At 45.4% G+C, this 23,764-nt stretch overlaps 1 protein-coding gene across 9 annotated transcripts in view; it reads right to left on the bottom strand.

Moving 5' to 3' along the window:
* Positions 1–23,764, bottom strand: part of Pde11 (Phosphodiesterase 11) — a 238,428-nt gene that overhangs the window by 24,633 nt on the left and 190,031 nt on the right. For 8 of the 9 annotated variants that reach the window (XM_045756729.2, XM_069304823.1, XM_069304824.1 and 5 more), the window contains 8 exons: positions 21,893–22,047; positions 19,894–19,965; positions 15,138–15,280; positions 13,688–13,867; positions 12,859–13,023; positions 5,222–5,329; positions 4,501–4,638; positions 465–575 (listed from right to left, as the gene is read on the bottom strand). In XM_045756729.2, coding sequence (XP_045612685.1) covers positions 465–575; positions 4,501–4,638; positions 5,222–5,329; positions 12,859–13,023; positions 13,688–13,867; positions 15,138–15,280; positions 19,894–19,965; positions 21,893–22,047 — 1,072 coding nt within the window. The remainder of the gene's footprint in view (positions 1–464; positions 576–4,500; positions 4,639–5,221; positions 5,330–12,858; positions 13,024–13,687; positions 13,868–15,137; positions 15,281–19,893; positions 19,966–21,892; positions 22,048–23,764) is intronic. The other variant, XM_045756728.2, reaches the window with a different exon arrangement.

Here is a 23,764-nt window from a genome sequence, read left to right as displayed (position 1 = left end):
GACTAGAACCTCTGCCTGCGTGATGCAAAGCAGAGTGCTGTACCACTGTACCACTACAAAAGCATACGAGTGTCTTTATGAACTCCTTCAGCCCCACTGCTTTTGTAGTGTGGTGGTACAGTCGTACAGCACTCGGCTTTGCATCACGCAGGCAGAGGTTCTAGTTCCAACAAGGGCATTTGGAACTTACAAGTATAAAAAGTGAAGCTTGTGTTAGTACTAAGACTTTGCAGTGTCAAATATATAACATGCAAGAGCTTAAATGCAATTGTAAATACGGTAATGTTAATATAAATGTTGACTTTTAAGCTATTGATAGTAATAATAGACAATGAAAATTCTGTAACATTTGTAACATGCATGTAAGGTAATTTTATGTGGCAGGGCCTTAACTGTATGAATAAGTTTAACATGTCAGAGGTTGGTGGTTTGTCAACTACTCCCACCAACTATAAAAAGCTCACCTGAACCCGTTCACACTGCAGGAGGCTCTGCGTGTGTGTCATGATGCGATACACCATCTGCTCTATTGTGCTCTGCTCCTCAAATATTATTCTCGCCAGATCTAGTAGCACCTGTGTAATACAAATAAATTTATTTAATAAAATTTCCTTTATGTATGTGAGTAGTGATGTGTATGCATAAAAAAATATAAGACCTTGCATGTGGAACATAAAAATGCACATCAAAACTACCAAATACACAACACTACCTTGCAGCAGAGTGAAGAAGAAAAGGACCTTAGAGTTAGGATCCACCAACCATTAAAGTTTCAGAACAAGTGGGAGCTGCAGTAAACAAACAAAATCCTAGGAACAGTCAAACGAACTTTTGACCTAACTGATTAAATCTCTGGTGATTTAATTTGAACTGTTGCATCCATGCAATAATCCAAATAGGTTGGCGTTCAATCCCCGACCGTCCAAGTGGTTGGACACCATTCCTTCTCCCCCCCCCCCTCCCCCATCCCATCCCAAATCCTTATTCTGACCCTTCCAAGTGCTATAGTCATAATGGCATGGTGCTTTCTCCTGATAATTCGTTCCTTCAATTCCAGATGAAAATCATCCCAGAACTAAGTTGAATCGTATACCAGGAACAGTTGAGAGCCACAGAGTTAAAACACTGCAAACCAGACATGACATAGCTGACCTCATCAAAACTTTTAAAATGCTGAACAATTTGGAGGATATTAATCCAGACTACTACTTCAAAAGGTCAGCTGTAACACAAATAAGGAGCAACATCTTTAAGCTCAACAAACCACAATGGAGGACAGAAAACAGGATATGTATTTTCACCCATAGGGTTATAAACCATGGAACTGCCTATCTGCCAAAGCTGTAAATGCCAAAACATTGCTGCAATTCAAAATCCAGCTGGAAAAAATCAGAAAAAATAAAAGGACCACTGACAAGCTACTGGCTTCCTGTCTTCATCAAGGCCACTTGTGAGATGATGGCTCTCAGTCAAATTCAGGTATATACTGTTCAGGTATTGTGTGTTTTGATGAAGGTAGCCATATTTTCTGAAAAACAAAAATATTGTAAATGTAATACTTTTTCCAAGAAACTCTAGTGCCACAAGGACAGGCTGTATTATATGGTTTAGAAATGAAGTGATGCAAAGAGCAGCTACATGTGCTGGAATGAAGAGATAAAAGTTGCAGCAAACTGCATGATGGACATGTGGATGAGGATCTTATAAAGCAGTGTGTCAGAAAAGACACTTTCCTCTCATTGCAGTATCTTGTGGAAGTAGGAATACACTGTTCAGCAAAAAAGTCACACAGCAGAAGGCTGTTAAGAAATTGTCTTGAAATTGAGTTTACAGAGACAAACACCGTTCGAATTCTTTGCCATCTTTAACCCCAACCCCGTGACTAAAATAAAAATACAACAAATACATCCACAATCAACTTGGCACCAAGGCATGACTTGGAGATACACAGAACAGAGCTTGTCCAGACATGGATGATGTGGTACCAAAGTGTACCCCTTATTATGTGCACAGAAAAAATGGCCACATATTGAAACAAAGTTCCAAGGTGTCCTGAACATAGTGGGAAATTCAAAGGAAAATATGTAATGCTGAAGCACACACCAAAGGCATCTCTAATAATCTGGTCGGTTAAAGCATCTACAGACGCAAACATTTTATTTAGGTACCAGTACATACATACCGTACATACAAGAAAACGTGCAGATTGTTGGATTCATAGGTAGGCAAGTACTATGCCTAAACCCACTAATGCAATGTAACAAATTTTTTTGAGATGAACACAAGTCAATTGCATTTTGTCTTCCATCTGCTTCAATTTAATATACCAGTCTGAAAGTTTGAGTCACGTTTCCAATTCAAGGAACTCTGTTCCATGAACAGAGTTAGCATAGGGTAGCAGCATGGTGTGGCAAAAAGGTCAAATAAACTCTTAATTTTTCTTAGCGCCGGAATTTACTTATACACCATCTATCTAGCGACCTTACAATACAATACAATACAACAATACAATTTTATTTAGGTAAGGTACATACATACAATAAATATTTACAAGGATTGTTTAACTTATAGGTATAGCTAGTACATACAATGCCTAAAGCCACTATTACGCAAAGCGTTTCGGGCATGATAAACTTAAATGACAAGCTTAATACTAATTGAGCATAATGAGTAGAATGAAAACAAGAAATGAAAACATAGATGAAAAAGCAGCACAAATACAATTATGTCGACAAACAGCGCTCTTTAAAGAAAAAAACAGACATTGGTTGACAATAGAAGGGTAAGGTAGGTTACAGGGAATTTATTAGGTATAGCTTCGCTTTTAACTTAAACTGGTTGAGAGAGGTACAGTCTTTAACATGGTTGGGAAGGTCATTCCACATTCTGGGCCCCTTGATTTGTAGAGCATTTCTAGTTTGATTAAGTCGTACTCTAGGAATATCAAAACTGTATTTATTTCTGGTGTGATGCTCATGGGTTCTGATACAACCTTCTATGAAGCTTTTGAGATCAGGATTGGCATTATAGTTTAGCGTTTTATATATGTATAATACACATGAGAGAATGTGCAGTGACTTAATGTCTAACATATTCAGAGATTTAAGTAGGGGTACCGAGTGATGTCTGGGGCCAGAATTGGATATTGTCCTAATAGCAGCTTTGTGTTGAGTAATTAGAGGACGTAAGTGATTTTGGGTAGTAGAGCCCCAAGCACAAATACCATAGTTGAGATATGGATAGATAAGGGAGTAATAGAGAGTCACCAGGGCAGGGCGTGGTACATAATATCTGATCTTAGAAAGAATGCCCACAGTTTTTGAAACTTTTTTTGATATGTTTAGAATGTGTCCCTGGAAATTAAGCTTGTGGTCAATGAGAATGCCAAGGAATTTGCCATCTAATTTGTTACAAATTTGGGTATTGTTTATTTTATACCCAAAAAATAAAACCAAGATTCTAAACTAAATCTAAACTAATAAAACTAAAATTCCTGTCTCCTTGATGGAGACAGGAAGCCAGTGGCTTGTCAAAGAATCCTCCCCCCATTGTACCTGGGATTTTTCCTAACTGATTTTTTAACTCTAGTAATGTCTTGGCATTTACAATTTCAGTGGGTAGACAGTTCCATAGGTTTATAACACTATGGGTGAAAAATCACTCATGTTTTCTATCCTACATTGTGATTTGTTGAGCTTTATGTTCAACAACCTTTGATCCTGGTAGTACAGTCGGGTTAGTTCTCTAAATCACAAATGAGAATTCTGGGCTTAAATCCTGGGAAGGACAAATGGTTGCGAGCATTTTCTATCATCTAATGATCCTATTCACCTAGCAGTAAGTAGGTATCCCAGGAGTTAGTTGGCTTGTAAGGGGGTTGCATCTTTGGGATGGGGATGGGGAGGGGGGTGGGGGGTGGAAGGTCAGTAATTCGACCCATGGGGGGGGGCTTGATATAAGCCTGACATGTATATATAAACTGCCTGCCTGCCCCGACACAATGAATTATCAAGTTTTGTATTACTGCCTGAAACGCTTTGCGTAATAGTGGCTTTAGGCATTGTATGTACCAGCTCTATCTATAAATTCATCAATATCTGTATCACCCCTTGTATGTATGTACTTTACCTAAATAAACATTTGAAATTGAATTTTTGAATTTGAATTTGAATTTAAAAAAAATGTGAAAACCCGTGTGATAGATCAGGTATATGGTACAGTAGCTTTATTTTTAATAAAAATTGCTCGAGGGCAGATATAAAATTGACTCAATTATTTATACAGTACAACAAATTAAAAAAAAGTTAAATACAATACATAAAATAATGTAGGCTACTATACTTATGCTTGGTCTATTGTTGAATTATTAAATTATTAAATCTTAAATATAAAATTTTATCACTGTTTATGTATACTGTAGATGGTATACAACTACAGTAAAACTAAATTATATTGTATAATGTATTTACAGTACAGTACATGTAAACCTGAAATACATACTTGATTCCTTTTTACTTCTAGCTGAGAACGCTCATAGAGCTGAGCATTTCTGAGGCCAATTCCACAGAACTGTAAGTAGGACTCGAAAACCTTTTCATCAGCTGTTGTGAAGATCTGACCCTGGTGTTTATTGATCACCTGTAACATCATAAAAGATATACTGTACTGTACATTACCAAGGTAGGCAATAAACATGTCACTGCAATATAGTAAATAATTAGGTACAGGTAGTGTGAAATGGCATTTTAAATATTGTTCAAATTATGGGACGAGCTCATTTTATGGTATTAAAATAATGAATACCGGAACAATGACATTCCCACACTGGATAGCAATGTCACTGGTTGCGATATGTTTCTAACGACATATGAGCCAAGTTGTCGTACTGTATCTCCACGTTTTAATGCACTAGGTTTTAAGATTTGTTTTAATTCAATCACTTCTTCCCTTATCAAAGCAACTGTATAGTGTAGTTATTATTACTGTAAACTAATTTAGTATTAGGATGCTTATTTTTTGTAAAGTTATGAGTAGCACCTGGTGCTATAGTAAATAAACTGCCCTAAATAGATTAATTACCTTGTTCTCAAAATAAAAATAGGAAAAATTATACATGCATGCACAAATTCTTTGGAGAATTTTGGCTAGAAAGATGATGAAATAGTTGCACGCCCTATACAGGCTGCCTAAAGTGTAATTTGTAAAGGTAGTAGTATAGTACCTGGGCAACCCCGATGACCTCGCCAGCACTGTCCTTGATAGGCATACACAGCATGGAGCGTGTCTTGTACCCAGTCTTGCCATCAATGTTCGGGTTGAAGCGAGGATCCTGCATCATAAACTCATTAATAAAGCCCCCCCCCCTCACACATTTTTATTAGATTACATGTACAGAATATTTAACATTGCATTATTTTCCTCCAAGCTGGTTAATAATTTCTCATATTAATTATAAAATCTTTAAATTGTATGCCACAGAATATGGCCAAACTTTCATACCATTTATTTTTTTTACTTTGATTCCTTTATCTTCATATTTAATTTCCCCCCCAAAAAATTGAAATTGTTTAAGACACAAAATCAATATTAATCAGGTAAATGAAAATAAGACTAAACCCGAGAATTATAAAACATATAATTAAAAATTTAAATTGATTTCTAATATCACAGCCAATGAAATTTTATTAGAGAAATATTAATAAAGTAGTTTAATTTAAAATAATATTAAGTTTTATTCTGGCCATCTTCCCTCCAATTCCAAGAATTTTCTTCTCTACTATCTTATTACCCATCACATGTGCCTGTGTTCCTAGTCTCTCAACCACTCCTGTACTAACCGCTTCTCCACCACCCCAGCAATCAACAATATACACTTACTAATTTACCCACAATTTTCCATTAGTACCCGTTCTATTCTCTCCATTGCTCTGCTTTCCTCCCTTCATTTTGTGTTTAACGAGATAATGACTCCACGCTGGTGGAATATGGTATCATATTTTTGAGAACACATATTTTAAACATACTTCTTGTCCACTGTCAATTCCCCTCAATATCTTGTATGGTGTCACTACATCTTTCTTGTTTATTTCCTTCAACATAATGAGGTTGAGTTTACTTCTCACTGTAACCTAGCTGTTTGGTTCTGGGACAAATCTTGTCAAGTCTGTATTGTTTCCAATTTTAGTACAGTATGTGCTTATTTAGGTGGGACTAAGCCAGTTCTGTATACTGAGGGGCGTTTCTTATGTAGGTTATGCAGTGTTCTGCAGGTATTTCTTAATGCATGGCATTTGAGCCAACTCAAACTGGCCTGTGTGAAAGTTGGGAAAGGCTAGTTCCTAGTACAGTATCTGGCCTCCTACTTCTGACAGGTAGGCACTCTTTTTTTCATAGATATAGATATACAGTATATAATTACAGATCAGTTTCTCATCATTTCTGGGAACTGTTTCCTTTTTAGCACGAAATGCCCCATAATTTCTCTCCCTGCTCTTGTCCTCATTTTTACTTGTGTAAAGGAGGAAATGTATATGTTTATCTCTCAGAATGTTCGGTAATACGTTTATTGCTTGTGATGTGTGTCTATATGTATTAACACGATGTACTGAACGGGAGTGAGAATAGCTTGAGCTACCTCATCCCTTTGTGTATTTTACCTCAATAAACTTATTTCAATTTCAATTGTCCTCATTTCTTTCCATTTATACATAATTTCTTGTTGAAAGGGACAGACAGAGCCTGTATTTAGGCTTACAGAGATCCCAAGGGCCAACTATTGACCAACTCCAGAAGGCAACCCACAACAATTGCCTACCTCCTGGGTTTCTATTTTACTACTAGATGAACAAAGGCTTAGGTGAAAGTAAATCTGCCTAACCGTTTCTGTCTCTTTTCCAGGGATTGAACCTGGAGCCCTCAGTTGTGGAGCCAAGGACGTAGACTACTGTGCTACCGGACCTATTATGCCTAAGGCATAGCAGCCATCTTTGTGAGTAATGGGGTTGTATAACCAAGTTTTCATGTAGTGTGTGTCATTTTGGCTCCTTTATCAGCCTTGTGTGTGTGGAGCAGTTCCCATGCTAAGTCTCGTCTTCTGTTCATTCACCATTTTCCGTATTATATGGCTGTTCAGAAGTTGGGGTTGTGTTCTCCCTTGATGGCTACAATATTATAATACGTGCATGCGTGCGTGTCAATGGGCGTGCGTGTCAGTGTGGCACATGCGGGCCCAATAGATGACTGGGTGATAGGGAGGGGGGGGGGGGGTGATAACTAGAATGGAAGGAAAAGAAGGTCAGAGAAAATGAGGGGCGAGTGAAATTTGGGTGATGGTGACGGTGGTAGGGAATGAGAAGATGGGGTAAAGTGAGGAGTTGGGAGAATGGAGGACAAGGAATGATGCATGCATCCATCTCTCTCTTTCTCTCTTAATAAGAACAAGAGAAACAGGTGTTCAGCAGCAGGTGAAGACTGCGACAGGTGTAGACGTCATCAGACGATGTTGTCGCCGTAATTACTATTCTCACCTGGCTGTACTTGCAGAGGACGAGCTGTAGCTCTCGGGGTCACCATTGATGGTGTGAAAGGCGTGTCCAACGTTATGATAGATTTTTTTTACAAGGGTCAATTTCGGAATGAACAGCCCTTAATAGGCTTCTCAGGGATCGTGGCCCCGCTCCTATAAAGACAGAAATCGACCATACAGCACCTTACGGGCTGTTCATGCCCGTGCCACCTCTTGGATGACTTACTCTTCATCAATCGATCAATCAATACAGCACCACCCTACGGGCTACTCATGCCCGTGTCACCTTTAAGGTGGCATAACCATCAACATACAACATCGTGACCTCGTCTAGAACACAAACATCGCAGTTAACATTGTCCTTATTGCATATCATAACATATATTGTTAGCGACCAGTGGCTAAGTATGTATTTTATACTCCAAGCAAATATATAGAACGACACTTCCTTGTAATTGCTTGCAACTAAAGAGTGAGCCCACCAGCCGCGCATGTTAGATCAGGGAAAATATCTGTAATCCAGTAAGTTGACTTCTGGTTTATTCGTGGGCGTGGTCGATTGTCTGCTGTTTGTATTATTATTAATTATTATTATTGTTATTGCTGCTGCAGGCGAGGAGTCACAATAACATGGCAGAAATGTTGACCAGACCACACACTAGAAAGTGAAGGGACGACGACGTTGTTTCGGTCCATCCTGGACCATTCTCAAGTCGATTGTGATCGACTCTCAAGTCGATTTGGTCAACATTACTGCTGCTGTTGCCGTAAGCGGCGGCTAGTTTACTGTGCACCCAATACTCATACTGCGAGCGGCAGCAAAAAAAGGATTACAGAGGGCATAAATATTTGCCACCTTTTACAATTGGTTGAGCTCACCTCCCCCCAGTCCTGAGCCGGAACCCCAGGCCCGACAGGTGCGATCCTACGTCAATTACTTTCCCGTAATTAGGGAACTACAAATACTGTTTTGTGTGTAGTGAGGGTCCACTCTGCCTCTGCCTCAGCCTCACCACCTGGCCATGGCGACGCGCCAACCCCGGCCACCAAACAAAGACCCAAAAGTGATTCCATGCACCAGCCAACCCCCCTGTTTATGAATGAAAAACTGTTTACACACGACTCGATTGTTGACGTTCGAACACTTCCGGAACAAGTGCTTCACTGACGAATTTTGTTCGAACCACGACGCTGTAAATGCTTCACCCACGTACTACAAATACAAATAATCCCCAACAGAACCTAAACACCTAACCTATGCCTATATATGCACAATATGCTAATATATTATAATAATTTATATTTGAGAAAATTCCCGTTTTGAATGAACAGCATGTTAAAATTTATGAATGCGCCTGTGGGGTCGACCGCTGGATGTAATGGACTCGAGTCTAGGACGGGTTGCGACGTGGGAAGCATCAGCTGGAGGGAGCTATATCTAAAAAAAATTCTTACACATTAATTTTTACATTGTGATTAACTTGTCTTCTACCATGAACCGTTTGCCTCCTTTTCATAGTTTCTTGCTTCCAGCCAGGGCACCTCTTCCCTGCGTGTGCTGGTGACCTTTCCGGGTGTGGTGGCTCGTATTTTCGTCTCTGTTTTCACTATTTATTTTCCATGGAGAGTGGTCAAAGGTCAGAGGTGAAGGGAAAACACGGCGTGAGTGCACCAAGTGGCCCTCAACCTCACATCTTCCACCTTGACCAAGCAGCCTCTGGCGATCCTACACAAATTTTCTTTCAACAAACACTAAGGTTCATCAGGGATGTCACACACACTTAATACAACTGTAAGCCAAGTCTTACACCAGCTAGAGTGAAGCCTCACGCTAAACACTATTCTAATGAGACTTATTAGCTTCTCATTAGCTGTAGCCTATAGCCTAATATTCGTCCACCTCAGACCTCTTCCATTCTCTATAATTTTTCTGTAATTTTAGCTTTAAAGGTCCTTATCGTCCCCTCCCGTCTCCTGCCCTCCCCTCTGCATCCCCTCCCTTGTAAAAAGAGAAAACTCGAGCCTCGAAAAGAAATGACGATCATAAACCAGATAGCGACGAAGGTTGAAGATCTTTTTTTGGCTAAGAAAAGGAAGAAAAATATATAAAGCGAACGAACGAGTAGTTTTACTTTAAGAGGATAAAACAAAGAAAAATATCCATTAATGGAAGTATATATTTCTAAGAGAAAATGTGTGGTTTGAGTATGAGGCTGGAGGCTAACTTTGCTCAGTAAATGGTACACGATTTGCGCGAGCGAGCGAGCGAACACACACACACACACACACACACACACACACACACACACACACACACACACACACACACACACACACACACACACACACACACCTACCTTTCCCTTCATCCCTGTAATTTTAGTGAGAATGGAGTCTTTTCCTTAGCGAGATTGGAAACTAAGTATGATTCGCTACATCATAACTATTCCCGGGACACACACCAGTCACACTGCAAAGTTTAGCGAGGCTACGCCCCAACCTTCCACCCCCCCCAACCTCTTAGACACAGACACAGACACAGACACACACACACACAGACACAGACACACACAGACACACACAGACACACACAGACACACACACACACACACACACACACACACACACACACACACACACACACACACACACACACACACACACACACACACACACACACACATTAGCTTCTCATTAGCTGTAGCCTATAGCCTAATATTCGTCCACCTCAGACCTCTTCCATTCTCTATAATTTTTCTGTAATTTTAGCTTTAAAGGTCCTTATCGTCCCCTCCCGTCTCCTGCCCTCCCCTCTGCATCCCCTCCCTTGTAAAAAGAGAAAACTCGAGCCTCGAAAAGAAATGACGATCATAAGGGGGGTTAGGGGGGACATGATCACCACATTCAAGATTCTGAAGGGGATTGATAGGGTAGATAAAGACAGTCTATTTAACACAAGGGGAACACGCACAAGGGGACACAGGTGGAAACTGAGTGCCCAAATGAGCCACAGAGATATTAGAAAGAACTTTTTTAGTGTCAGAGTGGTTGACAAATGGAATGCATTAGGGGGTGATGTGGTGGAGGCTGACTCCATACACAGTTTCAAGTGTAGATATGACAGAGCCCGATAGGCTCAGGAATCTGTACACCTGTTGATTGACGGTTGAGAGGCGGGACCAAAGAGCCAGAGCTCAACCCCCGCAAACACAACTAGGTGAGTACAACTAGGTGAGTACACACACACACACACACAATCTGCGGGGCCTCGTAGCCTGGTGGATAGCGCGCAGGATTCGTAATTCTGTGGCGCGGGTTCGATTCCCGCACGAGGCAGAAACAAATGGGCAAAGTTTCTTTCACCCTGAATGCCCCTGTTACCTAGCAGTAAATAGGTACCTGGGAGTTAGTCAGCTGTCACGGGCTGCTTCCTGGTGTGTGTGTGTGTGTGTGTGTGTGTGTGTGTGTGTGTGTGTGTGTGTGTGTGGTGTGGGGGAAAGAAAAAAAAAAAAAAAAAAAAAGTAGTAGTTAGTAAACAGTTGAGAGGCGGGCCGAAAGAGCAAAGCTCAACCCCCGTAAAAACACAACTAGTAAACACATCTGTGATCCTGTGTCGACACAGCGGCTCGAGTCCCTCCCCCCCTCCCTCCGTCCCCCAGGTGTCCCCCGCATATGGAGGCGAGGGGTCAGCGCCCCCTCATGCACCCAACAGTAACGGGTATTAATAATAATTCATTGTGTCGGGGGACAGGAAGCCACGTTATATACACAGTACACGTTAGGCTGATATGCAACTAGCCATGTTACGAGGTAACATAACTATCAATGGTGTTCAAGAAGTGTGTAAGTAATTCATCACCCTTCCTCTCTCTCTCTCCCCCCTCACCCTGCCCTCTACATGTAAACATGGCGCGGAGAAACAAAAATAGTCGTGTTTGTGAGAGGCGCCAGGTGCGCCCTCCCCGACTCACTTGTCCTCTCCCAGTGGTCACGCGACAGCTGCCAAGAACTTAGCAAGTAACAATGACAGCCACTCAATTTCAACTTTAATTTTGCCCCGAGGGGAGTGTTTATGGGTTTAAAAAAAATCAGTTGATTGATTGACAGTTCAGAGGCGAGCCCAAAGAGCCAGAGCTCAACCCCCGCAAGCATAACTAGGTGAGTACACACACACACACACACACACACACACACGCACACACACACACACACACACACACACACACACACACACCAAAGGTGGAACACGAACAAGGGGGGACAGGTGGAAACTGAGTACCCAAATGAGCCACAGAGACCTTCCTCGTGCATATTGACTCGCACCAGCAGCAGTACTCACCTCGTAGACGACGCATACAGCAGCACTCACCTCGTAGACGACGCATACAACAGCACTCACCTCGTAGACGACGCATACAGCAGCACTCACCTCGTAGACGACGCATACAGCAGCACTCACCTCGTAGACGACGCATACAGCAGCACTCACCTCGTAGACGACGCATACAACAGCACTCACCTCGTAGACGACGCATACAGCAGCACTCACTTCGTAGAGACGACGCATACAGCAGCACTCACCTCGTAGACGACGCATACAACAGTACTCACCTCGTAGACGACGCATACAGCAGCACTCACCTCGTTGAGACGGCGCATACAGCAGCACTCACCTCGTAGACGACGCATACAGCAGTACTCACCTCGTAGACGACGCATACAGCAGTACTCACCTCGTAGACGACGCATACAGCAGTACTCACCTCGTAGACGACGCATACAGCAGTACTCACCTCGTAGACGACGCATACAGCAGCACTCACCTCGTAGACGACGCATACAGCAGCACTCACCTCGTAGACGACGCATACAGCAGTACTCACCTCGTAGTCGACGCATACAGCAGCACTCACCTCGTAGACGACGCATACAGCAGCACTCACCTCGTAGACGACGCATACAGCAGCACTCACCTCGTAGACGACGCATACAGCAGCACTCACCTCGTAGACGACGCATACAGCAGCACTCACCTCGTAGACGAGGCATACAGCAGCACTCACCTCGTAGACGAGGCATACAGCAGCACTCACCTCGTAGACGAGGCATACAGCAGCACTCACCTCGTAGACGACGCATACAGCAGCACTCACCTCGTAGACGACGCATACAGCAGCACTCACCTCGTAGACGACGCATACAGCAGCACTCACCTCGTAGACGACGCATACAGCAGCACTCACCTCGTAGACGACGCATACAGCAGCACTCACCTCGTAGACGACGCATACAGCAGCACTCGCCTCGTAGACGACGCATACAGCAGCACTCACCTCGTAGGCATCAGGAATGTTGACCATGGCTCCGGACTGGGCGGTGTAGCCCACGACGCCGCTGCCCCAAGGGATCCTGATCTCCTCCTTCTCCTGCATCTCCTCCACAGTTGAGTCCGGGTTCACGTCGAACAGCGTGGAGACCAAGCACCGGTTCTCAGACTCCTGGGAGGTCAAGGAAGACAACATGCTGTCAATGATGAACACAGAACCTGGAGAATATATTTTGTCCCACCATTGCACACTCTTGTTTGTTCACCTTGACTCATGAGCATTGTTCAGTCTCATGTGTTGTGAGGTTCATTCTCGGCTCCCTCACACCACCACACCTCAGAGTGGGTTGCTTGAGTGAGTGAGTGAGTGAGTGAGTGAGTGAGTGAGTGAGTGAGTGAGTGAGTGAGTGAGTGAGTGAAGCAGCCAACGTAATGAGAGTTCTAACAGCCAATCTGTTATACTAAGCTTCATCTAGCATATTTTCTGTGTGATTAAATGTTAGTTTCTCTTATGAAGTTTACTGACGACAGTATTTAGTGAAGAATATTACAGGGATGAAGGGAAAATGGTGAATAGTAGAGGTGGTGGTGAAGGGAAGTTGATGAATGATAGAGAGGGTGGTTAATGGTAAGGTAGTGAAAGGTAGGGAAGATGGTAAAAGGTAAGGCAGGTGAAGGATAGGGAAGGTATTGCTGACTGTTGTGGATGGGGGTACCTAGCGATGTCTGGTAATGAAAATGGTTATATAAGGATCTAGAAGGCAAGTAGTGAAGATTACAGTGATCAATATGGTGGTGTTGGGGCGGCCCACCTTGTCACCCTGGGGGAGGCCCACCTTGTCACCCTGGACGAGAAACAACGAGCATCTGTCGGCGCTGGTGAGGATGGAGACGTTCTGCAGGATCTTGTGGCAGAGGGAGCGCACGTCCAGGTCATTGCAGATGTCCTTCACCAGTTCGAAGATCAGCTGGCGTTCGTCCAGCCCCTTCAACTCTGTGCGAGATTTGCGGCGCACCTGAAATACAGTACAGGGTTAGTTGTGCGACTCTTACCTGTCACAGTCTCTCCCCCTAGACACCACCCCCATTGGTGATGACCTCTTCCCTGCCACAGTGTCTCCCTCTAGACACCACCCCCACTGGTGATGACCTTCCACCATTCCTATATGACTGCTACTATGTACAAGTCTTATCTATAGTACAAGGTTGCACAAGGCATTAAATTAACGAAAAAAATACAACAAAAGCCAATGACAAATTTATTTATTTTGCCAGCGCGGGCGAGTGGGGAGACTTCATCACGGCTAAAGTAGCCATCCAAGGTAGACGACACGTGTCGTCTACTCTGGTGGTGTCAACTAGGGACCATAACGGTGTGACTGTTAGCCCCCTGTTAGTGGTTGACACTTGGTACGTGAACTGATCAATGTAGAGTTGTTTGTGTCAAGACGACACTCACATGACGTGACCTCGTCAGGTAAGGCAGGTGTTAGGAGCTGCATTAAGTAAAACCGTTCCATCCGAGCCAACATGTGCGTCACATCTGAACACCTGTAATACGACCACCAGTCTACAGAGTGCCGGCCACCAGGGATAACATCCCATGCACGGCGGACAGCTATACAAGGGATTACGCAGGATTCACCTTGAATATAATTTCACGGATAATTAAATAAAGCGAGAGAAGACAAATATTATAGATGAGGCGCATGCGGTAGCCAGCGTCACAAGAGGCAGGTATCCATGTACCAGGGTCAGGTATCCATGTACCAGGGGCAGGTATCCATGTACCAGGGTCAGGTATCCATGTACCAGGGGCAGGTATCCATGTACCAGGGGCAGGTATCCATGTACCAAGGGTAGGCTGCTGGCGGGGAGGACCCGGGGGGCGGGGACACCAATATGGCGGGAAGAACCCGTTTCATACCTGGATAATTCACCAGAATTATAGAGCAAAATTGTCACGTCACGGACGCAGAGTATTTATAAAGACATAATATTGGTATAAAACATTTTAGTTGATTATGGTGACCATTATTAATGTTATTTTTATGATCCATGAAGGAGCACCTGTATAGCCTCACCTTACTACAGTTCCCCTCTCTCCGTCCCTCTCCCCCATGCTGGTCCGCGTTCAATCCCCGATCGTTCAAGTGTTATGCACCACTCCTTTCCTCCTACACCCCTGTCCCCTCCATCCCGTCCCAAAATCTTTATCCTGATCCCTTCTCAGGGATATATAGTCGTAATGGCTTGGCGCTTTCTCCTAACAGTGTGTCCTCTCACCTTGGCGAGGATGGCGACGTTCTCAGAGGCGGCGGGCGGGGAGAGGAAGGTGGGCGTGCCGTCTATGGTAGTGACGATGGGCTTGACCAGGCCGCCCTTCTCGAACTCGTGGGCGGAGATCTTCCTGACGGGCGTGGCAGCTCCTACAGGAGAGGCAAGAGTGGAGTAAGCATGACGCAGTCTCGGGTCATAGGAGTACACTGGGATGGACAACGGAGATGGGAATTTTAGCAATTGGTAATGGGGGGAAATATTACACTATCACTACAGAAATGGTCACTGTAGAACTGCGCTATATAAAGGACACGTTTATAGTAGAAGTTGCGAGAGGTCACCCGCTCAACCTTCCTACAACCTCAACAACGACCTTCCCACAACATTCTCACGACCTTCCCACAACATTCTCACGACCTTCCCACAACATTCTCACGACCTTCCCACAACATTCTCACGACCTTTCCACAACCTTCTCAGAACCTTCCCACAACATTCTCACTACCTTCCCACAATCTCCCCACAACATTCTCACAACCTTTCCACAACCGTCTTACAACATTCTCTCAACCTTGTTACAACCTTTCCACAACCTTCTCAGAACCTTCCCACAACATTCTCACTACCTTCCCACAACCTCCCCAACAACATTCTCACAACCTTCCCACAACCTCAACAATGACCGCCTCGCCGCTCTAACAACCCACTCTCCTTCGCATCCAAAATTTTATTTTCGACTACTGTACAAGTGTCGGGTCTCTGAATGTGATTTATTACGTATGCCGTTGACAATGCAGCGTGGCAGCCGTCAGTGAACCCGACCCCCGAACAGAGCGCTAGGCACGTCCATAACGATGGTAATTTTCTTTCAATATTTCAGACTGTTCTGGCTTGGATGGTTCAGCCTCCTGCAGTTATTTCTGGAACTGTATGTCAGCGGAAGGGCGGAAGGCGCCGAACCCACACCACAGGTAGAGACGTCTGGGAACCCACACCCATGGGCCGAGACGTCTGGGAACCCACACCCATGGGCCGAGACGTCTGGGAACCCACACCCATGGGCCGAGACGTCTGGGAACCCACACCCATGGGCCGAGACGTCTGGGAACCCACACCCATGGGTCGAGACGTCTGGAACGCTAAACATGGGTAGCAATACGCTACAGGAAGTGTGTGTCACCAGGCGTACACTCACTACACTGAATGGAGTTGGTGCTTGAGTGCGTGGAGTTGAGTGCGCACATCACTCACGCACTCAAGGTCCCAGCACGTGATGCCATCTTCAGTAATTACTGTACCGAGATTTACTGATATTCTGTTTTTTAATACCCCGGAGACTGTAGTCGCCTCTACGTAGTCTCTCTGAAGTACAAAGTGCGATGTAACTCAACAAAATACACAATTTGTACTTTTTGCATTATAAAATGTCCGAGGAAGAGGATAATAACCTCTTAGGTCTATTATAGTACGCCTTAGATTCCGTAAATCAGTCTCAGGATTCTTTTTTTTTTAGGTCTATGATTGTGTATATTAGACCTTGGAGACGCTAGGTCGGCCTTTGGTTAGATTGATGCATTCAGCACCTTGAGAATAGCACAAGATTGACCTTTCATTTTTGATGTCACAGTTCACAGTGTGTGTGTGTATATGTCGCTGTGTGTGCTGGAGGGCTATGTTGGAGGATCCTGCACCTAGATTGTACCTGAATGGGGTTCTGGGAGTTGTTCTCCTCCAAGCCTACCCTGGGGCTTAGGCTAAACTTATGAGGATTTGGTCCAACAGGCTGTTGCCCGCAGGCCCACTACAGCCCGGTTGGTCCGGCATGTTAAGAAACAAACTGAACAGTTTTCTGCAAGAAGACTTCCACGTTTATTCCGGTAATATTTCTCATACTTGCTGGGAGGATGTTGAACAGCTGTGGACCCTTGATGTTCATAAAGTGTTCTCTGATTGTGCCTATGGCACCTCTACTCTTCACTGGCTCTATTCTGCATCTCCTTCCATATCGTAAACTTTCAATGTGTTATTTTACTGTGCAAATTTGGGACCTGGCCCCTCTAGTATTTTCCATGTATATAAAATTTAGTACCTTTCTTATCTCCTTTCTAGAGAGCAAATTTTGAGTTTTGAGATGATCTCGATAGTTCAGGCATTTTATCGTGTCTATGCGTGCCGTATATGTTCTCTGTATTCCCTCTATTTCAGCAATCTCTCCTGCTCTGAAGGGGGAAGCGAGTATCAAGCAATACTCAAGGCGGGACAGCACAAGTCACTTGAATAGTGTGGGCATTGTGAAGGGATCCCTGGGCCTGAAGGTTCTCATAATCCATCCTATAATTTTTGTAACTGACGCTATAGTGCTTTTTTTATGCTCCCTAAACGTTAGGTCGTCAGACAACATTACCCTCAGATCCTTTACTTACAAAATTGGAGTGGGAGAGAGTATAGAGTCTTGTGCCCTATATCTTGTGTAAGGGTCGCGAGTCTCTCTCATCTCATCACCCTCATGCTGCCGCCTCACAACTCATGTTATACCATGATTCTCACTGTCATGAGACTCATCGTTCACACCACGCGCACAAACACTCCACACACCTCGACGGCCGCTCAAGCAGCGTCTTTAGGATTTAAAGTCAGCGCTCGAGATTTAATACCGTCCTTTAATAAGGGTTTTCCCTTTGAAAATTTGATGTATCCCAAGTCGCTTCTCTTCTCTCTTGAACGTTGCCTTAATTAAGGCCAGACTTGGGTCTTTCACTCTCGCCACTCGGGACTTTAAGAGTAAACAGGTTTGTCACTGTGACTTTAATCTTCCCCGTGTTTTCCCTGCCAGAGGGCAGCTGTGTGTGGACGCCACGGAGCCGCCAGACCGTAAGCCACGGAGCCGCCAGACCGTAAGCCACGGAGCCGCCAGACCGTAAGCCACGGAGCCCCACCGTAAGCCACGGAGCCCCACCGTAAGCCACGGAGCCCCACCGTAAGCCACGGAGCCCCACCGTAAGCCACGGAGCCGTGCGTGACGCCAGAGATCTTGCCACCAAGCAGGAGTCTTCTAATTTTACATATTTGTCTCTAATAATGTCTTCCTGTCACAACCTCCTACATTCTTCCTCACTGCCACCATTACACACTCTCACAAGCCATAGCAGATCATAACAAACCCCTGCAGATCTCTACAGACCACAACAGATTATGGCAGATGTCAACAAATCACCGCAGATCACACTAGATCACAGCCCAGGAGAACTTGGACGCTGGGGTCGACCCTGCGGCCCATCATCACTCACTCCACCACCCAAGTCCACCACGCCCGGGCCAACAGGTTAAACCTTCATACGAAAATGAATTTGCATTAGTGAGTGTGTAGGCGAGTGACAGCTGTCGAGCTGCACTTGTTTGTCACGGGCGATGGCACGGGCTACCAATAGTCGCCCTGAGGATATTACTCCTGATCCAGGCACTCGGCGCTAATACTCTCAACAAGCCTTTATTGAAGGATCTGTGGCCCTGTGCCCACCCCGTCCCACTCCCTCCCTCCCTCTTGGAGAGCCAATATCCAAAGTCCACTTTGTGTATCAATTTGCAGGTAGTTGGATTCGAGCCTGCGACTAAATGCAAGATATTTCATGAGTGGCGCGTCAAGAGCTCAGGCCACAGTGCTCAGGCACGATATTGCAACACATCATTTATTGATGGAACCCGGAGATTGTTAACAAAGGCATAATATTGCAAAAATTCGAAAAAATGAGAGTAACACATTGTGTTACACAGTGGTTGTAACACAATGTGTTACAATGTGTGACAGAGCGACACACACACACACACAGTAACATGCTCACATCAAGGCTAAAATCCATACGCACAGACGGTAAAAATCAATAACAAAAGCCACATCAACTTCAGTATCCTGGCAAGAACACATTCAGTAAACAAGCTCACTATATGTATATTATATGTATTATATATATTATATTCATGTATAATATGTATATTATATATATAATGATATGGGTGGAGAGGGTCGATGAAGGGCAACAAGTGGTGCGATCCAGGAGGGTTAATGGCCCATAACACCTAGGGTGTACCCACACCACTAACACCTAGGGTGTACCCACACCACTAACACCTAGGGTGTACCCACACCACTAACACCTAGGGTGTACCCACACCACTAACACCTAGGGTGTATACCCATAACACCTAGGGTGTACCCACACCACTAACACCTAGGGTGTACCCACACCACTAACACCTAGGGTGTACCCACACCACTAACACCTAGGGTGCGACACATCAACTACCACTATAAAGGTTCACCAAAACACACACAGCTACCACAACCCGTCCTCCTATTTAGATAGTAGTTTCTGTAACCATTTCCGGTTTATCCAAATTCAATAGTACCGATTTGTACTTTCTAAACGCTTTGTACGTCGGTATATGTACTCTAGTCCTCATGGTTACTATAAGTACTACCAAAACAGGAGGATGGACTGGCTACTGATTGCATATTTCTGGACTGCCAAAAAGCCTTTGATACAGGACCACACAGGAGGCTACAGGCTGGCTACTGAAAAACACTCAAATGACGAGCGCTTGTAGTGTTAAGGGGGTGACAATGCTGGAGGGTTGGCTGGGGTTGTAGGGACGGAGGGGGGGTTAACTGGGGTTGCAGGGAAGGAGGGAGGGTTAACTGGGGTTGGAGGGGGAGGCACAGGGAGATGGGGGAGCAGGGACAGCACCTAGGGGGGGAGGGACAGACCTGTAGTGGACTTGGTGAAGAGAGGCTCGTAGCTGCGAGCCCTGGCCAGCCTACCACCGCCTGCCTCGGGGCCTGTAGGGTGGACACAATTGGCAGTCGGTCAGTGTAACATCTGTACTTCCTGTAAGTGTACCTCCACCACTTGTGCTCGCACCTGTACTGTACCAGGTGTACCTGCACCAGCTGTACCTGCCCTCCCTCCCCCACCCCGCGTGTTTTGGTAACAGTGAAGTTTTCAAGAAAATGTGGACAGTTTTCTGCCAGAAGTGTCGGACCAACCGGGCTATAGTGGGCCTGCGGGCCGCTCCAAGCAACAGCCTGTTGGACCAAGTTATCACAAGTCGAGGCCGGGCTCGGGGAGTAGAAGCCTCTCCAGGCATGCTCCACCGACTAAGCTTCATGGTTGATGATCTGACCAGCGAGACTGTTGGTGTCTGCAGCTCGCAGTTGGAAACAGGTACCGCAGAGGGGTACTGCTTGACGGGGTTCTGGGAGTTGTTCTACTCCCCAAGCCCGGCCCGAGGCCAGGCTTGACTTCTGAGAGTTTGGTCCACCAGGCTGTTGCTTGGAGCGGCCCGCAGGCCCACATATCCACCACAGCCTGGTTGGTCCGGAACGTCTTTTAGAAAACAGTCAAGTTTTCTCTTGAAGATGTCCACTGTTGTTCCGGCAATATTTCTTATAGTCGCTGGGAGGATGTTGAACAACCGTTGACCTCTGATGTTTATAGTGTTCTCTGATTGTGCCTATGGCACCTCTGCTCTTCACTGGTTCTATTCTGAATTTCTTCCATATCGTTCACTCCAGTATGTTGTTATTTTACTGTGTAGATTAGGGACCTGACCCTCCAGTATTTTGTCTAGGTACCGTTGTAGGGGTTTAACCCCCTCTGAACACAGAGGTGTGTTGGTCGTGTCCCTTGTATCCAAAGGCCGGGTCTTGAGAGGCCTTGCAGACATCATGGGTCACCTTGGTGCCCTTAACCACACTTGTCACTACCAACATATATGCACAGTCTACCCTTCCTACTGCTCTAGGTGTGAGGTAATCCCTTTTACATATTCCTGATACATATTACTGTGCAACTAGTCTGTGCAACAACCTGTCCCCCCCCCCTCCTCTCCACAGCGCTGGAACCAATCGTATCGGCGTATGCCTTTCCATTGGAGACTTTCAGCGCCGTGGAGAGGGGGGACCTGCTGCATGGGTAACAGCTTCTCCCCCGAATCAACCTACCCTGGCTTTGCGCCCTGGTGAGGCCACTCCAGACCGACAACCAGAGCGCAACTCCATAGTCTCCTGAGACTGATGGATGCCTACTACTAGTGTGTGTTGAGGCCAACACAAGGTGAGGAAGTCTCAATGTTGCCATAACCCAACTAGTGTTTTAGTGAATGTGTTGATGGCGGCAGTGTTGTGACCAGTCACCGGACACACTATGGGTCAATATGGGGCGTTACTCCACCCGTCACGGTACACAGTACCTCCAGTAACATAATGACATTGTTTGACGCCGTAGCTTGTTTGCCTCCTCACGTTTCATAAAGTAATTGGACAAATAATACAGAGTTGAATATTGATATACCACCACCACATACAAGTTACCATTGCGGTGTATAACCAAACCATTATACACGAAATTGAAGACAAAAATGGCCGATTTTGTCAGTTTTAACTAAAAACATTCCATATACATCACACACAGAGATCACACTAACGTGATGCATCAAACAAACCAGGCTTTTTGTGCCTCGGAGAGGCTACGGGATCCAGTAAGTTCAGTAGAACTTCGGTTTCAACCCTTTTACCCTGTCGTAGCTCAGTCGATTAAGGCAGTGTCTGGGATGCTCCCGGACGCAGGTTCGAATCCTCGTCACGGCCCTTGTGGATTTGTTCATTTCATATACATAATGTACGAACATTGGTGTTAAATATTAGTTTAATAATTATGTTATTCATCATTATAAACCTGTAAACATTGAGTAGAGAGAGAGCTTACCAGAGGAGGTCCTGGAGCCCGGCGGCTGACCCGAGGCTCCGCCGCCCGCCTCCCCGCCGCCGCCAGCCGCCCCGCTGTACACGCCGCCGCCGCCAATGTTCTGGGGCACGGCGTGGGACACCAGCCACATGTCCACCATGTGGCGTGACGCCTTCCTGTGCAGGAGAATATCACAACATTACTGCACATGCTAAGACCACACCAGATATACACACACACACATAAGCCAGAGGCGGAACCAGAGAGCCAGAGCTCTACCACCGCAAGCACAACTGGGCGAGTACACACACACACACACACACACACACACACACACACACACACACACACACACACACACACACACACACACACACACACACACACGAAGCAGCCTGTAGCAGCTATCTACCAGGTACCTATTTATTGCTAGGCAACAGGATGAAAAAAACTCTGCCCATCTGTTTCCATCGGCGCCGGGAATCGAACCTCGGACCACAGGATTACGTACCCAGCGTGCTGTCCCCTCAAGTCACCAGCGCCCCATATATGTGTGTATATATGTATATATTTTGTGTTGGTTACATGATAGACCCAATACACAGTCCTTACTGTAAATAAGGAACAATGTTAATGTGTATAATTTGGTAATTGTTGTCATCCAATGAGGAGTCAGACCCGTTAGTTAATGAGTCAAGAGGTTTATGGTAGTGGTTGAGGAGGCGTGAGACTTCGCTGCTCCAAACATTACGTCTCGCAACATACTAATTACACACTCCCGAAGGCCCGCAAGAACTTGCCTCATATAAATTACAATCCACATTGCCGTGGAAATATTTCCAGGGGAGTGTGGATGGTAATTTATATGAGGTGGGTCAGTAATGGCTCTGGGGTTCAGTAGTAGTCAGTGGGGGCCTGACAGCTGGGTGGACAGCGCTTCGTATTCATAGTCCTGAGGTTTCGGGTTCGATCCCCGGGAGACAAATTGGAAAAATGTTTCTTTCACCCTGATGCCTCTGTCACCTAGGTACCTCGGAGTTTGACAGCTGCTACAGGCTGCTTCCCGGGGGGGGGGGTGTAACAAAAAGGAGGCCTGGTCGAGGACCGGGCCGCGGGGACGCTAAGCCCCGAAATCATCTCAAGAAGGAATTGTATATGAATACCTAAACCTATGTATATGGGCAGCACCCCACGTCCACCAGACAGTGCAACACAGTGGTTGCCAGGATCAGGTTGGGTTACCGTTACCTGTGACAGGTGGCTACAGGTGACGGATCTCCCAACCATGAACACTCCAGGTGCAAACTGTGTAAGCAGGAACTGGGTCATAATCTCACACACTGTATTATTGATCGTCCAGTCATTAGACTCTTCAGACCTGCTGGTATGAGGTACCTGGAGCTATATAATTACTGTATTCACTCCCGTGTTGTTGAAGATGATATACTGCATCCATAGCTGCTAGCTCTTTGACACACAGTGTAACCTTTCATATAGTCTAGGGGGTAGCTGTGACCTAGTCCCCCTCCCCTTCCCTTCCCTTCCCCAGGGGTAGGGAACCGTGGGAGTGTGACCTAGTTCCCCCCCCCTCCCCCCCTCCACCACACAACCACTCCCACCTAACTACACTAAGTGTTGATAATTGAACTATTAATTCTAGCAATTAGGTTTAATGGGGGCAACGGCCCTTCATGTTTACTTTGTGTATTGAGGCGACCAGTGAGGGAGTGTAACGGTCTGTTGTGACCAGTGAGGGGGGTGTAACGGTCTGTTGTGACCAGTGAGGGGGAGTGTAACGGTCTGTTGTGACCAGTGAGGGGGAGTGTAACGGTCTGTTGTGACCAGTGAGGGGGAGTGTAACGGTCTGTTGTGACCAGTGAGGGGGAGTGTAAC

The sequence above is a fragment of the Procambarus clarkii genome, chromosome 53 (assembly GCF_040958095.1).
Source record: "Procambarus clarkii isolate CNS0578487 chromosome 53, FALCON_Pclarkii_2.0, whole genome shotgun sequence".
In the NCBI taxonomy this organism is placed as follows: domain Eukaryota; kingdom Metazoa; phylum Arthropoda; class Malacostraca; order Decapoda; family Cambaridae; genus Procambarus; species Procambarus clarkii.
This window is presented reverse-complemented; position numbering and strand designations above follow the sequence as displayed.